At 45.7% G+C, this 18,229-nt stretch overlaps 1 protein-coding gene across 1 annotated transcript; it reads left to right on the top strand.

The window, feature by feature from the left end:
* Window positions 1–13,005: 13,005 nt before the first annotated feature.
* LOC147890187 (uncharacterized) lies at window positions 13,006–17,938 on the top strand. The gene is made up of 10 exons (XM_087390413.1): window positions 13,006–13,821; window positions 13,918–14,017; window positions 14,141–14,292; window positions 14,421–14,516; window positions 14,769–14,831; window positions 14,943–15,011; window positions 15,193–15,292; window positions 17,004–17,075; window positions 17,188–17,276; window positions 17,386–17,938. The coding sequence occupies exons 1-10, from the start codon at window positions 13,501–13,503 to the stop codon at window positions 17,554–17,556; spliced, it is 1,233 nt and encodes a 410-aa protein (XP_087246539.1). The 5' UTR covers window positions 13,006–13,500; the 3' UTR covers window positions 17,557–17,938.
* Window positions 17,939–18,229: the final 291 nt, after the last annotated feature.

The following is an 18,229-nucleotide window of genomic DNA, read 5'->3' as shown; positions in this document are numbered from 1 at the left end:
TAGATGAGGAAATCACGACACCTCCCAATGCCAATTCCCTAAGGTCCTTCCCCAACCAATCTATCAAGTGAGACCCCCATTAGCCCTGACGGCCCCACCCAACCCAATGAATGCACAAGGTGCCCCTCTAGCTAATCTAGGGCAATATAGGGCACAACAGGCTCCCTTACCACCACCTATATTGGGTCTACAACCACCCCTACCTTGTATAAGTCCAGTCAACCAAGTGTTGGTGGAGGAACTACTGGGAGGAGCCAGAACAGGACCACTGACGCCTCGACTATTACACTTGCAAGGAGGGAAGTGGCATCATAAGTCACTACCTCCTACATGAGGTTCAACATGTCCCGGCATTCTAGACAGTGCCCGTGGCCGCGAGGGCAAGAGACATGAATTTCGTGGCACAAAGGGCCCCGATCCAATGCTATACTTGACAAGGTCCACCACCCATGGCAAGTGAATGCCCGTATAAGGGCTCAACAAACCCTCGTGTCATGATTTAAATGCCAAGGGCCACATTTTCTAAAGGATTGTCCCTATAGGGATCTTATCCCAGTGGTTCCACCGACAACAGGCCCCATGCCCTTGTGTGTTGGGGGCGGAGTGGAGCATTTAATCAAGGATTCCCTTTGAGGAGACCAGCAACTCCGGCCACCCCACCCAAGAGTACTAGCATTAATTTGCTGGAGTATTGAACAAGGTCAAGTAGCGGCAGTACCCTTGAAGGTCATCACGAGGATGCAGCAGGCTAGGGCCTTAGGCAAGGAAATGAAGAAGCAGGCAAGGAAGGGCAAAACGTCTATGCTGCAAGGCGCCCCAAACCCCGCAGAACAGGTCCAAGAAGGTCACCAAGGTGGGCAAAGGAATGAACCAAGTGCTCATCCAAGATGGTTCAGATGAGGAGATAGCCACCCTTGCCACCTCCTCTACCTCCAGATGAGCCCTCTCCTAGGATGACCCGAGTATGCCCCCGTGTCCAGAGGTAAACAAAATGCAGGCCCAAGCCCTCACATCCCCACCTTCATATAAAGAAACATATCTGGATCCCAGCCTTGGAAAAACAACACTTACTAGATGCTCAAAACTTGGTACGAGAATGTGAGGAGAAATTCGAGCGAGGCTCAAGGTCAACAAAGGGTCAGATACTATCCACCCAAACCACCTGACCACTCATAGAAGGGCAAAGGCACTTAGGGTGCCAGAGAGGGTGGAAGAAGAGGAACTATCCAGCTCCGATAAATCAGAGGCTCCAAACTTGATGCAATGAATGTTCCAAGAGGACCTAGTGCTACAGATCTAAGAGAGGAAGGAGACCTCTATGGTCTCAAGGATCCACTATCAATAGGAAGGGAGACCTCTTAGGAACCATGCGATGTGCCGAGTTAGCGGCCCTCCTCTCCACAAAGGTTAAGATGCCAATCGCATCCTTGTTAAGAGGAAATCCTACCCTTTGGTGAGACAATTCCAGCCCCAAGGTCCTACCAACCCCAAAGTTGACCAACCACAGGAGGAAAGCTGGAACCTACCCAAGGTTCCCATCAATAAGCTAGGCCAATACTTTGAAGGTTATGATACTAATGCAGCTATACCCATAACCTACTAGAACCAAAAGGTTGATGCCGTCCTGGATGGGGGAGCGGGTGTGAGTGTCTGCACCAAGGAATGTTGGGAGAGGTGGGGAAAACCTTCCCTTGAGCAAACCCACCTGGTAGTGAAGCTAGCCGACAGTGGAACTATTGAACCTCTAGGACTCCTCACGGGTATTAACATTAAGGTATTCGGCTTAAGTACCCTGTTAGATTTGTAGTCATGGACTTTATCCAGCATCCTGGATATGAAGCCAGCTTAGGTAGGCCCTTCCTGTGTATGTCTGGACTCATACATGATTGACACACCAACAACATCTATTTATGGCATGAAGAGCAAATCGTGTGAGTGGACTTGCGTTCATACAAGGCCCACCCACTATTAAGACAATTATTTGTCATGGAATCTGACACAACTGATAGGACCGCATCCCTGAAACTGTTCCAAACTTGTGAGAGAGAAGGTGACGAGAAGGAGGCAGATGAATTTTGATATGCCCCTCTCCCCGAGCCAGAGTTCTCTCAAAATTGGATGCACATTCTAGCAAAAATCGATGTCCTAGAAATAATAGGATTTCAAATAACAACCCTTGAGCATGAAGAGTTGAGCACGGTGGTTCCCCTCAGAATGTTTAACATGCTCAAACCCCACGAGGTAAGTAGAGGGACAGTAAGGGTCAAATAAGACCTCCACTGGCTAACATATATGGGTGTCACTACTGCTCACCATGAGTTCTCCTCCAATCCTTTGAGAAATGGGGCAGAGATTTTATTGGCCCGATAAGCCTAGCAGCTAAAGGAACAGGGGCCAGGTACATATTATCCTGGCCACCACAGATTATTTCACCAAATGGGTGGAGGGAAAGCCACAAGAAAAGCCAATGCGTGATCCACAACTAAGTTTTTATACAAACAAGTCATCACACGGTTTGGGTGCCCCTTAGAATTGGTTAGTGATCGAGGGGCTCATTTCCTCAATGAAACTTAGCGATCCTGACTAGTAGTGAATTCATGATCATACATAGGAAGTCAACGCCATACTACCCCAAGGCAAACGTCCTGGCTGAGAGCTGGAACAAAACGTGCTACAAAAGTATAACTAGTACCATTCAAGCCAATTGTACCGACTGGGAGCACAAGCTCATCGCAACGTTGTGGGCCTACCGAACTTCTTACAAAGTGGCCACGAATTGCACCCCCTTCAGCCTAGCCTTTAGGGTGGAAGCAATTATGCCAATGGAATATGTAGTGCCCATCCTTCACATCACGGTCAAGGAAAGGCTCACCAAAAATGCCTTGGCTGAGCACTTAATCGATCTTGAACCACTAGATGAAACGAGATTGCGTGCATCCTATTGCCTTTGAGTGGAGAAGGCACGGCATAAAAAATGGTTTGACCGCAACCTCAAAAACAAGGACCTCGAGGAAGGAGATCTCGCACTCCTCTACAACGTCTGCAACACCAAACGTAAACTTGAATATAGAGGCATGGGTCCCTACCGCATAGTGGAGATTACTCCACAAGGCACATGTCGAATAGCTACTTTGGATGGAGTGGAGATGGATAGCTACCTGAATGGGAGTAAATTGAAAAGATACTATGCCCCTCTCACATCCATAGAGAAAAGGAGCTCAAGGTCGAGATAGCCCGGATGAAATGCCAGGCCATCAAAGAAGCCAAGGCATGTAATGCCAAAAGCAAACAACGTAATCAAATGGTCTTGTTTAAGGCAATACTAGAACATCCAGGACCAACTGATGAACTAACAATAGATCTAGCTAGGTTGAATGTCCAATTGCAGGGCCTGAGCTTACGCATCCATGCGCTCATGGATCTCGGAGCGAGCCATAACTTCATCTCCCGTGAAGTATGGGAAGTGCTATAGGTACCCCTAACTCTTATTGTGACTTTAGTTCACGCAATCAATGATCAACTCTTAAGTACATTGGTGTATGTGGACTTGAAACTAATGGTTGTTCGCTAGGAAGTAGAGATTCGTTTTTATGTTCTCCCCACAAAAGCAATTTACAAATAGATGATATCGGGAAGAACCTGGTGCTATGCCGTGAACTCCCAAATCAATCGGAGGGCTAGAATAGCAAATCTCACGAACAGAGGGAGAACTGCAGTAATTCTGCTTTGTGAAGTTCATCCCACCTCCCCCATAGTACCAACACCCACAAAAGGCAATGAAATTTTAAATGAAGGTAATTCCAAGACCCCAACAACCCCCAGCTCTCCCAGCTTCGACCCTTAGAAGGAAGTCCAAGCAATGATAGCACAAGGCTCTAATCTCAGTGACAACAAGGCCATGCCACAAGCTACTCTGCCACCCCTACCTCCCATGCCCAACGCCAGGTGCCCCACCCAGAAATGCCACGAACAACAGGAACACGAAGCCATTCTCTGTGTAGAGAAGTCAACAGCCCTAGAAGACTGAAGCAAGGGAAAGTTCTTCGATCCCTTCATGGCCTACACCAACACGAGCAACCCCATCGAAGAGAAGAGCTTGACGCCGCTAATCGCCTCGACTGCAAGGGCCAACTTCATCACTCCACGCACATTGGCCTCACAAGCATCGGGTTGTGACAAAGCTCTTGGAAGCCCAGGGCTACTACCAAGGTGAACGAGCTGCTTGGGTCCAAAAACTTCCGATGACACCGAATATGTGATCCCAACTCGCGGGGGTTTAGAAGGTAGTAACACAAGAACCTGTGTCAACTCTGGATGCAATCCCACAAGAACCTACCCTCAAGCCAAGCACGACAAACAAGCCCCCAAGCCCAAGGAGTGTCATGATTCCACGAATAGTGCAACTCAATGAGAAGGTCACTTAGGTCCCCGAGGAAGCAACACAAGAACAGACCCCTAAAAGTGGGATAGTTACACAAGAACCTTCCTCTAGGCCCCATCTGCACGCCATCAAGGGACACTTTACTCAATAGAGCATTGACCATAAATTGCCTACCACATCAAGGTTCGCGGTACCACAAGAACGTGTTTTCTCTTTGGTTACAACCACACAAGAACCCGCGAGCCTTAGGCCAAGGGAGGTCCATCCAATACTTGGACACCGCAATGCCGGTACATACCTGACAACTAGGATGATGCACAAATTCAACACGTGCTCTACCTGGATGATGATGTGGTATGCTGCTGTTTGGCATTCATCTCTATTGCATTCCACATAATCATCAAGTCCAGGTCTAGGTGAGTCTGTATGGTAGGCATATCACCCACATGGACCAGCAGTCACAAGTCCTTGGTATTCTAATGCACCCACTCACATTCACGGGGTCAACGTTAGTGGATGATTATGGCTAGTACATTTCTTGTGCATTTTCTTCATGTTTTGCATCCTTGCACGCTAACCTCACGAGTCTATGCATCACCTAGTCCATTCACCCGATTTTTCCCTTAGCACCCTCACCATCAACCGCCCCCTCTTTTTCCTTTTCCTTTTTTCCTTTTTCCTTTTTTCCCTTTTTTTCCCCCCCTTTTTGCCTTCCCCCCCCCCTCTCTCTCCCCTCTCTCTCTCTCTCTCTCTCTCTCTCTCTCTCTCTCTCTCTCTCTCTCTCATGCACACACACAAATATTGACAATTGCTATCCCCATGCCCGTTGCCTTTCTACTATCCCCATGGCCATCGCCTTACTGCTATCCCCACAATTGTTGCCTTTTTGCTATCTCCATGGACATCGCCTTTCTGCTATCCCCACGATTGTCGCCTTTCTGCTATCCCCACCACAGTCGTTGCCTTTCTGCTATCCCCACGACCGTCTCCTTTTTGCTATTATGTCAACCCATCGCCATAGCTCCCATCCCGCCGACCCCTTGCCATAGCTCCTATCCCTATGACCCATCACCTTACACTATCCCCCTGGCCATAGGGATACCAAAAACTATAAAAGACCACCCTATCCCCTTGGGTCGTCGCCTTAGCAAAAAGAGCAAAACTCTGTCAAAATTTTGCCAAATCTTCCTTAGCCCTCTACCCCCTTATAGCCTACATTCCAACCACCATTGAATGTCCTCAGCCTCGTCCTCCTTCACCAACTCTTTTCTCATGCAACTATCTTCCTTTTTCCCCATGAACCTTGACAACAAATTCTTCGAATTAAAGACATAACTTGGCCTCCAACCCCCAAATCCATTGCCCACTAGCCCCTCTGAATCCCAGAGTACACCCTTAGGGACAATCTGAATGCCCTCTGACGTCTGGATAGAGGAATTGCAAACAAAGAAGGAAATCTCCATGTAGCAAGCCTCCCAGGAACCATCAGCAGCGGCGGTGACCACCCCCTCAAAGACATCCAGGAAGCGTACTTGAGCTCCAACTCAGGGGGAGTACAAGATAGTGAGGTCCCTGACCCATTTGCCACTCGGAGAAGCCTAGCTGCAACAACTCAACGGCTACGCAAACTTCAGATATGCCTATGAGGGGCATGATTACACCCTCCACTACCACAATGCCGCCATGTACCAATCCCTCAAGGAACCAAAGGTACAAGCCTCCCTAGCTCTGGCAGGCCTTGGGCCCATTGCAAGCCGCCTGCCTTGTCATCTCGACATGAAGCTACTCGGGGAATTCCTCCAGGCCTACAACTCGAACACTGTCGGCATCATTCACGATGCAACAGGCACCCCCCACTTCTACCACCTCAATGTGGACGTGGTGCCACTGCCTCTGGCCTCCCCATCATTGTAGAAAAGTACTCCCAAAAGAAGAAACTACATGAAGCCCTCGGCAAAATCTACAACGAAGAAGAGCAAGGGCCACATCCACTTTTTCGAAATCACAAAGCCAAAGTTGGAGAAATCGGCATGCGTGCTCCACACACGGACCACCACCAATCAATCGTGCCCAACATCCTCGCAAGGTTGGCAGTGCCACAAGTGACCAATTGGGCGGACTACTTCTGCACACAGATGTGGGAAGACCTAAGATGCATGGTGAGGTCCTAGGCAACCCCATGCTGTATACGCCCACGCTCTACCACATGTTATGGCAACAGCCACCGATTGGATATGGGCTGGCCGACAAAGCAACCATAGGACCTGTTCCAGCAAAAGAAGAACCATTTGAAGTCAAGAGAAGGTTGAGAGAATGCCTTGGCACACCATATGGGCCCAAGTGGTTGTAACAAAAGAGAGATGAGAGAGAGTGGTTGTCACCAAGGCCTTTTATACAAGTCACCCTTTGAAGAGAGAGTGGTATAAGGAACAGGGTTGGCCCTCCCTTCAAAAGGCGACTTGTATAAAAGGCCAAATGGTTGACTTTGGTCTTCATCGTTGTATGCACAAGTTTGGAATACAAGATCCCTCTTCTCTTTCAAGAGTGTCTTTGGGTGTTCTCTTGTTTCCTTTGTAGTGCCTTTGTGTTTGCCACTCTATCCTCCTTCATGCTCCCCTCCCCCTCTCCCTCTTTCTCTACTCTCCCGTCTCCCCTTCTCCCTCTCTTCTCCCTTCTCACCCTTCCCTCTTTCTCTCATGGAAACACATTGCAACAATCCGGGAGCCGCTTGCGGATGGCTCATGCTTCACATTGCTCTCACAAGGAGTAGCTTGGAGTGGAGACTCCATCGAAATTCCTTCAAGATCCCCACGACACGTGAATCCATCGACATTCCTTCAAGATCTTCATGACACGTGAATCACCGTTGAGACTACACACTTGACAAATCAATGATGTCCTGATAAAGGGTTGCATATGGTGATGTCTCGGCCTCCTCTCAAATATCTCGAGCAAAGTACGAGGTATTGGGGGGGAAGTAACATACCGCTACAAACAAATCCCGTTTGTTTGTGTGTCGAATCCAGATCTAGAGAAATTTGAAGGGTGAGTCTCTCTTCTCTACTAAGATGGCCCCCTAAAGACAAGACTTGTAAAGTACTACTACTCCTTCGAACCCTCGTACTCCTGTATCTTGCCTCTCATCGTCACTATAAGCAGACTCCCAAGTATATCTACTAACTACTGGCAGAGGATGCTCTAGGCTTTGATGTGTCTGTGTAGAAGACTATGTCACGACTTGTATAAAATTCTGAGGTACCATTATAGTTCTAAATGTTATAGGACAGGTTCTCGGATGTGAGTCCCAATAGACCCCGCCTCGCTAAGTGGGAGGGAGGCCATCTACCCGATGGGGACCTGTAAGGCACCACCCACTTCCTATCCTTTAGATCTTGATCCTATTGTTGTATTAGAGTGCATCTCTCCTCTACTTGTAGGGGGGCAAGATCCTCATCCATGGAGATTGATGGCTAGTCTCATAGGATTGATCTACGACGTAAAGTTGTGAGTCATGTCTGTGCATCACGGAATTGTATGATGAGGGGCTGCTCTCAGTTGGGGTCTCACCCACTCTCCAAGTCCTCTCAAATGCTCTGCTACCCTTAGAGTAGTGGTCACAAATCTAGTTGCATCACTCATCGGTGTGCTCTCAGTGCGTGAGATGCCACAAACCTTGATGTTGAGAGCCATACCGGCTCTCTACTTTTGCTCCATGTGAGTGGCTGAAACGGTTGCTTTTGCAAGTTCTCGTTTGGCCACATCTACCCATCTGGATGTGTCCTCAATTACAAATTGCATGCTCGCAATCTATGCCTCAACCATTGCTGTACTCCCTGGGACTATACGGATGGTGGTGAACTCCTTCCGGAGCTGCAAGATGACATGTATGAGCTCCTAGATGAGGCCAGCTTGCTCCTGAATAATGTGCCTAGTCATGTGTAACATGAGCCAACTCTTGGGTGTATCAGGCTTGCTCCTGTGCGAAGCGAGTTAACTCCACCTCTTGTGCTCTTATAATGTGTACTTCTATGAGTAGTGCCTCCCATGTGTCCAATGGGTTAGCTAGTCCCTACCCCATATGAAACTAAAAGGGTTGGGGTATAAAAGTAGGAGGGTTAGGTAGGATGGTAGGCGGTGACTGGCCTAGCTGAGTGAGATATGAGGATGGTTGAGGCATGGATGGGATGATCCTAGTATGGGAGAGAGAGAGAGAGAGAGAGATCATGATTAGAGAGTTTTAGAGAGTTTGAGCACACATGAGAGCGTCTAAGAGAGTTTGAGAGGGAGAGAGAGAGAGAGTTTTGAGAGATTGGACCTTGTACCTACTGGGACTCAACGAAATCAAGACAACATACAAAATGAAGGTAGCATGGAATCAAAGACATGCAAAAGACAACCATGTAGAAGCCCGATCATAGAAGATGTTAAGAACGTTGCAATTTCCTTTTGGACCACTGAGACACAAGTGTCCCTAAACAAGAAAGATCAACTTTTACTTAACTTCCTCATCTTAGAGAAAGGCATGTACATGAAAGAGTGTCAAGGCCTTGTGAAGGCGATCTTGTTCATGTTGAAATTATTTGGGGGAGATCACAATTATTAATCTTTTCTTTAATGGATTGCTTTGTAGCATCAATATCCTCATTATATAAACACATTCGTAGGATGTGAATGTTTTGTTTGTATGATATATCTTTCTATTTACTAATGCCTACATTCTACCTCTAGTAAGCAATGATTTTTTTTAATTCTTGGTTCTTTAGTAGATAGAGTTGGAATAGACTAACATATAGTATATTTTTGAGTTGCATGTAATTCTTTGGGTGGTGGTTTATTGTACTCTATTGAATATGAGATTGTGCAAGAGTGAGCAAGAGCATATTCCATGAATGATACATATTGTGCACATTGTTGTTTGATATTATTGAGTGTAATAGTTTGCAATGATTTTTGTATAGCAAAAGCAAGTACGGATGGTATACAAAGAATTGACTCATGCAAGGTGGACATCTAGCACAAGCTTTGACAATAGAGTGATAGAGTCATGACCCATTACTCATGCAAGGTAGACATTAGCACATGCTTTGACAATAGAATGATAGAGCCATGACTCATGACTCATGCAAGGTAGATAGCTAGAACATGCTATGACAATTTAATCAAACTATAGACATGGACATGCTTTGTAGTGATAGAGTCATGAACCATTACTCATGCAAGGTAGACACCTAGCACATGCTTTGAGAATAGAACGATAGAGCCATGACTCATGACTCATGCAAGGTAGATAGCTAGCACATGTTATGGCAATTTAATCAAACTATAGACATGGACATGCTTTGCTTGTGGAATCGTGACCACATTGTGGGTAAGATGTAGCATCGGCTTTATGGAAGCTACTTAGTGAGATGGGTATTTGCCCTTGATCTTCACAAAAGCTGCATGAGTGGTGACCCCCTCGTGGCTACAATGTAAGCATCATACTCTCTGGAAAAGTAACATGCTTAGGTCATGCATGGGGAAATTTGCAAGATGTACTTTTGCATTGTATTGCAATAAGGAGCCTCAGACACTCTCCCTTTCTTCCTCTTTCGTTCCTCCATTGTCACAAAGCAATTGAATCTATGAGAGATGTTGAAAATTATTCCAATAAGGGAAATACCATGTAATAGCCTATCAATAAGGAGTGTCAAACACTCTCCCTTTCTTCCTCCTTAGTTCCTCTATTGTCACAAAGCAATTGAATGATTGAGAGATGTTGAAAATTATTCCAATAAGGGAGATACCACAGAATAGCCTCTTAATGTATCCTCTCATAGCATAGCATTCCCATTTTTAAGGAAAAGTATATAGAACAATGGCAACTTTGATGAAAATGATCCCTCTTTTAGAGAAAAGGACGACTCACATTCCTTCCCATCCATTAAAATGGGAGGTCCATACTTTTTAGGCTATTCCCAAAATTAGCAAGATGATGTAATAGGAAAAAGTTTGATTGGGGGTCACGTGATAGCCTTGGGGAGTGATTTTTGTATGGTGGATTGATTTCTCTCAGATTTCACTCACAATTTATTTGCTTTTGGAAAATTGTGACTCGAAGCTCATGACATTGATATGCTTACTTCGAGCTAGATGTATGTTCAAAATGTTGCTGGTGGGTATTAGAGCGATGTTTCCTCTTTTAGAAGTCCATGCTCATGTTAGTGGTCTATACTCTTTGTGAAAATTTGATGGTCTATATATAGCAACGGTGTTGATCTAAATAAGCACACACACACACACACACATGTGCATGATGCAAAATGCTCACATGCATGCGTGCCTAGACACACACACGTGCACGGACGCACGCGCGTGTGCACAGAGAGAGAGAGAGAGAGAGAGAGAGAGAGAGAGAGATGCTTCAACCACTTGTATATACAAGATAAGCTAGAAGATGCCTCAACGTAACCTTTAAATACTTGTAAATGCATTTTCAAAGCTTATCAATACAAATGCACATGCCAACCTAGCAAGGAGCATGGAGCATGTGCTGAAGGTTTATCCTTGTGGAAGGATAACACACTATGAAGGGTTGAAATTGGAGTTGTGGAGTGGAGAGATAAGGAAAAGAATTGTTGAAGAGGTAGGTGGTGTACCTAATTGGTAAAACAACTACATGAAAGACATATCATGTGGAGAGGATGAAATAGATTGTATTTGAATTTGAGTGTGTGAAGATGTTGGCTAGGAAGCAATAGGAGATATTGGAGGGCTAAGAGTGCATTCGCATGTTGGGGAAATACATCACCCTTAAAATATGGAAGGCCAATGTGATGTGTTTCCAAAAGTTGCGTCAGTGATTTAGTAGCTCAGAAGAGCTATGTTAAAATTGCCATTTTGTGTGATGTTAGTTGCAAGAATAGGTTGTGCAAGATTCACCTCCAAATGTGCTCATTCTAGCTAGTTGTAGAGTGAACCTTCTATCGGAAAGTCTAAGAGTGCATTCCCGTGGGCTTGGAATCCTCCTCTGGCATGGGAAAGTAGGAGAATTTGACTTCATAAAGATTGGTAGATTTCAAGGAGTTGCTATTTTGAAGCTAACATCAAGTTTTTGGGTGATGTTAGCCTTTGGTAATAGGAGCTTTGGGTATGTAGCTTCATCTCCAATAATAGAAAGAAGAGTATACCTCCTAATTCATAGGAGACAGTGACTATGAGAAACTTGTATGGATGGGAGCAAACATGGTTTCCATGTTTGGCTCCTATGTTATAGCCAAAAATGCCTTGTCGTTTGCACTCTTCTAAGGGTGGGTACACACCACCTCTTGTGCTTGCCCACATGAGAGAAGGGGTAGATTGATGTGTGGTTACACACTATGTGGAGAACAATTAAAATAGAAAAAAAGGAGATCAGAATAGGCAATGAGACATGGCTATGTGGTTGGAGGTGCAGGCTGTCTATCGGTTGGCAGGGGTTCATATCCCAGCATGAGCGCATGTTTCGGATGGGCACAAGGGGGGCGAGGCTGCCGAGTTGCATGGGTGCTCCCCATTTTGTGCAACACAACAGATCGATGAACGGTGCGTGGCGTACACATCAACTTATGCCATTGCCCACGGATGGTAGGAATGAGGGAGGTTATACACCGAGTGCCCAAAATTGTGGGATGAGGTGGACATCAACCGACAGAAAATGGTTACATCGTTAAAAAGTGGGTGGACAAAAGCTTGGGCAACCAGACTCCCTTGCTAAAGCGTTGAACCATGGTGAAGGCTACTTGTTGCTGACAAACATGGGACCCGTGACATTTTCTTCCTTACTTGACTGCTCTATCTGCTGCAAGCACACCCACGCATCCCTCAAATCAAATGGGCAAGTGTGAGGGTGGTTTGTAAGAGCTCATTCCCACGATTTGCTAGTGCTCATGGCACATGAGAGCACGGGCTGGTGTCTACATTTTCATCCTTGCTTGTCTGCTCTATGTGCAAGCGCACCTATCCATCCCTCAAATCAAATGGGCAAGTGTGAGGGCGGGGTGGGGTGTAAGAGCTCATTCCCATGGTTTGTCGAGCTAGCATATTTGCTAGCGCTCATGGCAAACGAGAGCATGGGCTGGCGTCTCTACTATTGCGATCTCAAATTTGACATGCCAAATTCAATTGCAGGCTGGGGGCCATGTGCCATCTCCACCGTTTCACAGTCTTTGCACGGCAATGATTCTGATCAAAGCCTATGCGTGGGTGGAGAGGTGGTTTCCCCATATTCGGACAAGGTGTAAGATGGGTTGCTAGCAACAAGGAAGCGGCTTGAAATGCGGGGGCGGCAAGATGGGAGAAGAATATATGCCTTGATGTGCCTGAGAGAAGAGCGAAGCAATATACGAGGGGGATTGCCCCTTGGCTTATCCTATCCCCCCCATGGCTTGGCTCCCTCGCCATCTCCTTGATAGGATAAGAGCAATTATTATATTATATAAGCAAATTATATGTTGGAGGACCCAAACAATGCAATTCTGAGGGCGAATGAGAGGGTGCCACATAATCGGAAGTGGACGAATGAGAGAGTGCCACATCAGGGGAACCTGAGCAGGTTCAAATGATCTTCTGAATAGGAAGCTTGTGATCTTTTTCTTCATCTTCTTCGCCATAGCCACCACCACCTCCTCTGTGTCTCCATCGCCATAGCCAAATTCCTCCGCCATAGCCTCCATCTCCATTTTTCCAGGTACTTCCTCCCTCACTTGCTTCCCTTTCCTCCTCCTTCCTCCATTTCCCCACCCATTTTTCATCCTCTTGCTCCCTCACCTTCGCCTCCATTTCTTATCGCGAAGATCTTATCATCCCATTTCTATCCGCGGGCGTCACCTCTGTAGCCTTTATTTTGAGCTGACCTGCATCATTCCGACCTGCCAGCGCCCTTCTTCCTGCAGCTCAGCCTCATCTTCTCACCCCTCCCAAGGCAGGTTACCTGACGCAACATTGATTTTGCGACACCCCTTCCCTGCAGAAGTCTGAAAGCATGCAGGTTGTGCTTATATTCCGTCGCGCTTAATTCGTTTATATGAGACGTGACGCAGCGGATTCCGTAATCAGTTTGCCTTTTAATATAGTTGGGGTACTCTGGGAAATTCTCGTTAATGGCGCAAGGTTTACTCGCAAACTTGAATCGGCAAACAAACATCACTGTCTCTTCGTTTGTCGACTCGTTCGACTCGAGGATTGCCGGAGCAGCGTCATATTTTGGCGGATCTTTCGCTCACCAATTTTCGAACTCAGGAATCAAGAGTAGGCGGTATGGCTTAGACTCAGCAGCACAACCATTTGGGGGAAGAACTCTCGGAAGGAAGAGCGGGGAGCAGCAGTCTGGGTCGCAGATTGAAGCTCTCCACAGGCCTGGTTCTGAGGGGGCAGACACTAATCCGAAGCTTGGAAAATCTGGAGATATGCGGGCGTTCGAGGTAAAGAATTGATGGGTCGGTATCAAAGTTGTCGCAAGTTTTCTCTCTTTGTCTGCGTAAGAAATGTTCGCTGATCCGAAGGAGTGGTCTGTACAGGACGGGGCCTGGATGAGAGGAAAGAATTTAAGCGAGGTGGATGAAAATGATCCACTTTGGGAGCAGATTGGGGCGGGTCTTCGCCTTATCTACGCTGCCGGTAAGACACGGGGCACTTGGTTTCTCATTGGAAACGAGCTGCAATGTTTTGCAGGAGCTATATGCTTCGCAGTTCTTGTTTGAGTAAGATTTGTTGCACTTACTCACGCCCTGTAAGTTGCAGGCGTGTATGGTGCGATGGCGCTTGCTGGGCAGGCCATCTGTCATTTCACTGGGCTTGATAACGCAGGGGGTTTTAATCTGTGTCCCGACGTAGCCATGCAAGGATTGGGTTACGCTGTTCCTCCCATGATGGCTCTGCTGTTTATTCTCGATGTAATTACCTTGCCCAAATGTTGCTATTTTATGCTGGCTTGTTCTGCTCTCAGAGTTGCTGAACAGTGCCAGCAGGAGAGGAATTTTTACACATTTGTCTGAAGTGCTGTTTCGTTTTTTCTGGACAGGATGAAGTAGTGAAAATATCTCCACCGGCTAGAGCGATCAGGGATGTTGAGGACGAGGAATTGATGAGCTTTTTTGTCGGAATGTCACCGTGGCAGGTAAAGCCTCATACACTTCTTAACGTTTGTTCCTCCTTTGAGCACAATGGGCATCACATCTCTCCGCTTTCACAGTTTTTTTGTTTGATACAAACCCTTGCACATGGCGTGTGTTCAGCCACGGAGGGCAGTCCCAGATTTCTATAGGAGTGCTCATTTTATAAATGTCTTATCATAAAACTTAGTGAAAGTATAGCCGTCTGTTTATGAAATCTTTGAGCATATATTCAATATAGATTATTTTTTGTTCAGCTCATGATTATGGTAACAATGGCGTCAGTTGCAGAAGAAGTCTTTTTCAGAATTGCTATCCAGGTTGGCTGCCATTTTTCAATTATGGTGTGATTTGCGTGTCGCTATCTGTAGTCAACACTCATCATTGTTTGTTAGTTTTTAAATGAACGGTTTCTTGACTGACATGCACAGGGGGGGTTGGCTCATGTTTTCTTAAGCGATGACAAGATTGCAGGGCCAATTGATGGCATTGCTTCCTTGGTGAGGAAATTGTGTCACATTCTTTTCACCTCTTCAGAGCTCACATATCACATGTCCCTGTGCATGCAAGTGTTCTGTCCTTACTATGAACTTCCTGTCTATCACTCAAAGATATGATGTCTGCTTATGTGTGGCCCCCTTGAAGCCTAACTCGCTGGTAACATTGTTTGTGTGGGTGTAGACTGGAGTTTTCCCGTTCTTTGCTCCATTTGCACATGCGCTTGCAGCTGTACTTACTGCTGCCCTTACAGGCTCAATTCTTTTCATCACTTCCCCTCAAGGTATAATTGCTTTTAACTTGTGTACATCAGATTGCCTTTCATAATAGGTACTGTTTATATGTGTATTACAATTATGCTTTAGTATTAACTGCCTTACTCTAGTTTAAGATACACTCTATTGTGACTTTTTGCATTTAGACACCTAGCCTTTGGGTATGCAAGCCTTTGGCATCATAAAGCATTGATTCTTAACGAGACATTGAAGGTCACGCAGGCTCAAATCTGAACCGTCTCATGTTAGTCTTATCTACATTTTGTCTACTGTTAATGATCTTCCATTTGGGAAGCCCCTTTTTCCTCGTGTACCTTTTAAGTTAAAAGGCTCCTTCCATGGGCCTTCTTGTTGCTTCTGAGATTTATGCCCCAGCTGCCATTTGTCACACCATGGAAGAAGCAGGAGAGATTTCCCATGCTTGAGCGAATAAGGAATCAGACCTCCTAGGTGCGGTCGACAGCAGATTGTGCTTTTACAAGGGGTGATTACCTTGATGCAAGGTCACAGAAAAGAATGCTTTATTGTCCACCTGTTCCTTTAATGATGAGACTGCTTGGCCAACCAGACAGGCAATTAGGTGCAGATCTGCTGCTCCCATTAGTCCCTCCCAAATAGGAGCCTTGCTGGGATTTACTGTGGCAGTTCTGGAAGCAGAGGGTGCGCAAAATGCCGCAGACTGAGGCCTGTACACACCTAGAATCGTACTAGAATCCCCTCCAATTCCTACCTGAGACTTAATCTACTGCCCCTTGTCCTCATATGGGAGCTCACAGGGGGGGGCAGTGACTTCTAAACCACCCTCTCACTGACTCGCTGCAGGCTGACTCGCTGCAGGCTTACTCCCATCTGTTGAATGAGATGCCCCATGTGGAGGAGTGCGACCATTGGCTGAGCCACGAAGTGACTGGAGTCCAGCAAAAAATGATTGCCAGAAGTGGAACGTTGAGTGTCTCAGTCTCCAGCCCAATCCGAATCATAGTACCTGTCGAATGCAACTCCTTTCCAATGCATGACCCGATATCTTGTGGTAACCTTGTGACTCCTTGTGGTCCGTTATGGCACCTTCCAATGAGTCTCTTTGGCTGTGAAGAGAACTGGCAGAAATGCCAACTTAGAAAGCAATATCGGGTTGGGTGTTGGTCATTTAGAGAAGGCTTCTAACCAACTGCCGATACTTCCAGCATGGTCCTACCTCCATTGCAGTCACTCCATCGCCTCGTAGCCAGTCTTCGTAAACATTTCGTCCAAGGTCCGAGACACCTTTGGCCATGTGGAAATGACACATGGCAGATTGGGTAAGTGATATGTTACAATTTGCCATGTGGTAGATCTTATCTGAAGCACCATGTCATCACTCTTCCGTTTGAGATCGTTTCAAAAATTTCCAAACAATTTTATTCCTGAGAGATGAAAATCTTGTCTTGTTCTTTCCATATCTCAATGTTAAGGAAATCATGAAGTCCTATATGAGCCATATCAAACTCTTCTGAATAACTTTTACCTTTTAATCTTCTCATTGAGATCACTTATGAAGCAAAAGACGTTTCTACTCGGGAAACTTCTGGATTTTGAATTTGGTCACGATGAATGCTTCAATTCTTTCAGGATTTTCTACAGATGTTATGCGTCTCTGCAGAATGGAAGTTTTTTATGAAAAGGGATGGATATTGCATGTATCATTTTGTTTAGGTCTGATTTTGAAATTGTTGTGCCCAGATCCTACATATGTAATCGCTCCAGTGTATAGGAACAGCAAATCGCAACGAGATTTGAAAAAAAGTTTTGCAGGTATGATGTTTTTTTACAAGGTTGTCACTTCACTGGGTTTAAATGTCACCATCCTTTAAAGGCTATGTACTGCACTGCTGACATGCCTTCCTTTTTTCTTGTAACTGAGCAGCTTGGTACAAACGGCGTCAGATGCGTAGAATATACTCTCCGCTTCTTGATGCATTCTTGGCCTTGTATCTTGGGTTTGAATGGGTGCAGGTATTTTGTCTGTCTTACCTCCAAAATGCTTTCCTTTATGTCCTCTGTATTGTGTAGTCAGGTCTAAACTTGCAGGACATATCTAATTCTTGAATCAAACCCCGTGCAGACTGGGAACATCCTTGCTCCCATCATCACACATACAATTTATATGGTTGTGAGTGTGGGTAACCGATTAAGACGGATACATGAACAAAGGGTGAAGTTGAGGCAGCGGACACAACAGTTTTGGGAAAAAGAAACCGTCATTTCAGACTTTCAATCCAATTCAAAACAGTGAAATCTTGCTTTCTGTTGCTCCAATTTGTAGCCTGTACAATATATATCGGGGCTGGTGCAGTGACGTTGCCTATGGTTCTGAGGATGAACGGCTGTGTCAATGTTCCTTAGAAGTCTTCCTATAGCTGGGAACTGAGCACCTGGAATCCAGTAGGATTACATGTGGGAGACAATGAGATGCCATCAATCTATTCTCCAGGAATTTGGCCAGTGGCCTGAATATGTACTATAACAGAACGAATTGTAATATTTCAAAATTTTGTAGGATGAGGCTTTATCACTCTGTTGGCTCTGGTGAAGTTCAGCAAGTTTCCAGTTCTGAATTTGTTTTTGAGAATTCTACGCTTACATTAGTAAATAAAGCTTCTCTTGTTTGCTGATCAGACTGGGAGGGGATCTGGAATGACGTTTAGCTTTTTGCCTGAGCATGCAATAACAAACCTTCAGATGTTCTTACATAGAATCTGAATCACAGTGAATGAGAGGGGTATAGCAGGAGAGGATTGATAAAGATGTGGAAGGAGTCATTTTTCAGGGCTTGTACAGACACCATTCTATTTTTCATGTTCTATAATATTATTGTAGCACCTCTCCCCTTGCCAGTTTTCTATTGGAACGAGAACCTTGCAGTCCTGAGGCCTCCCAATTCTGTGATTTGCCTTCAGTCTCTGCAT

This window comes from Dipteris shenzhenensis, chromosome 19, assembly GCF_047967505.1.
Source record: "Dipteris shenzhenensis isolate YYH24624 ecotype China chromosome 19, Dip_SZ_1.0, whole genome shotgun sequence".
NCBI lineage: Eukaryota > Viridiplantae > Streptophyta > Polypodiopsida > Gleicheniales > Dipteridaceae > Dipteris > Dipteris shenzhenensis.
Note: the sequence above shows the minus strand (reverse complement) of the source record. Positions and strands in the feature narration are given on the sequence as shown.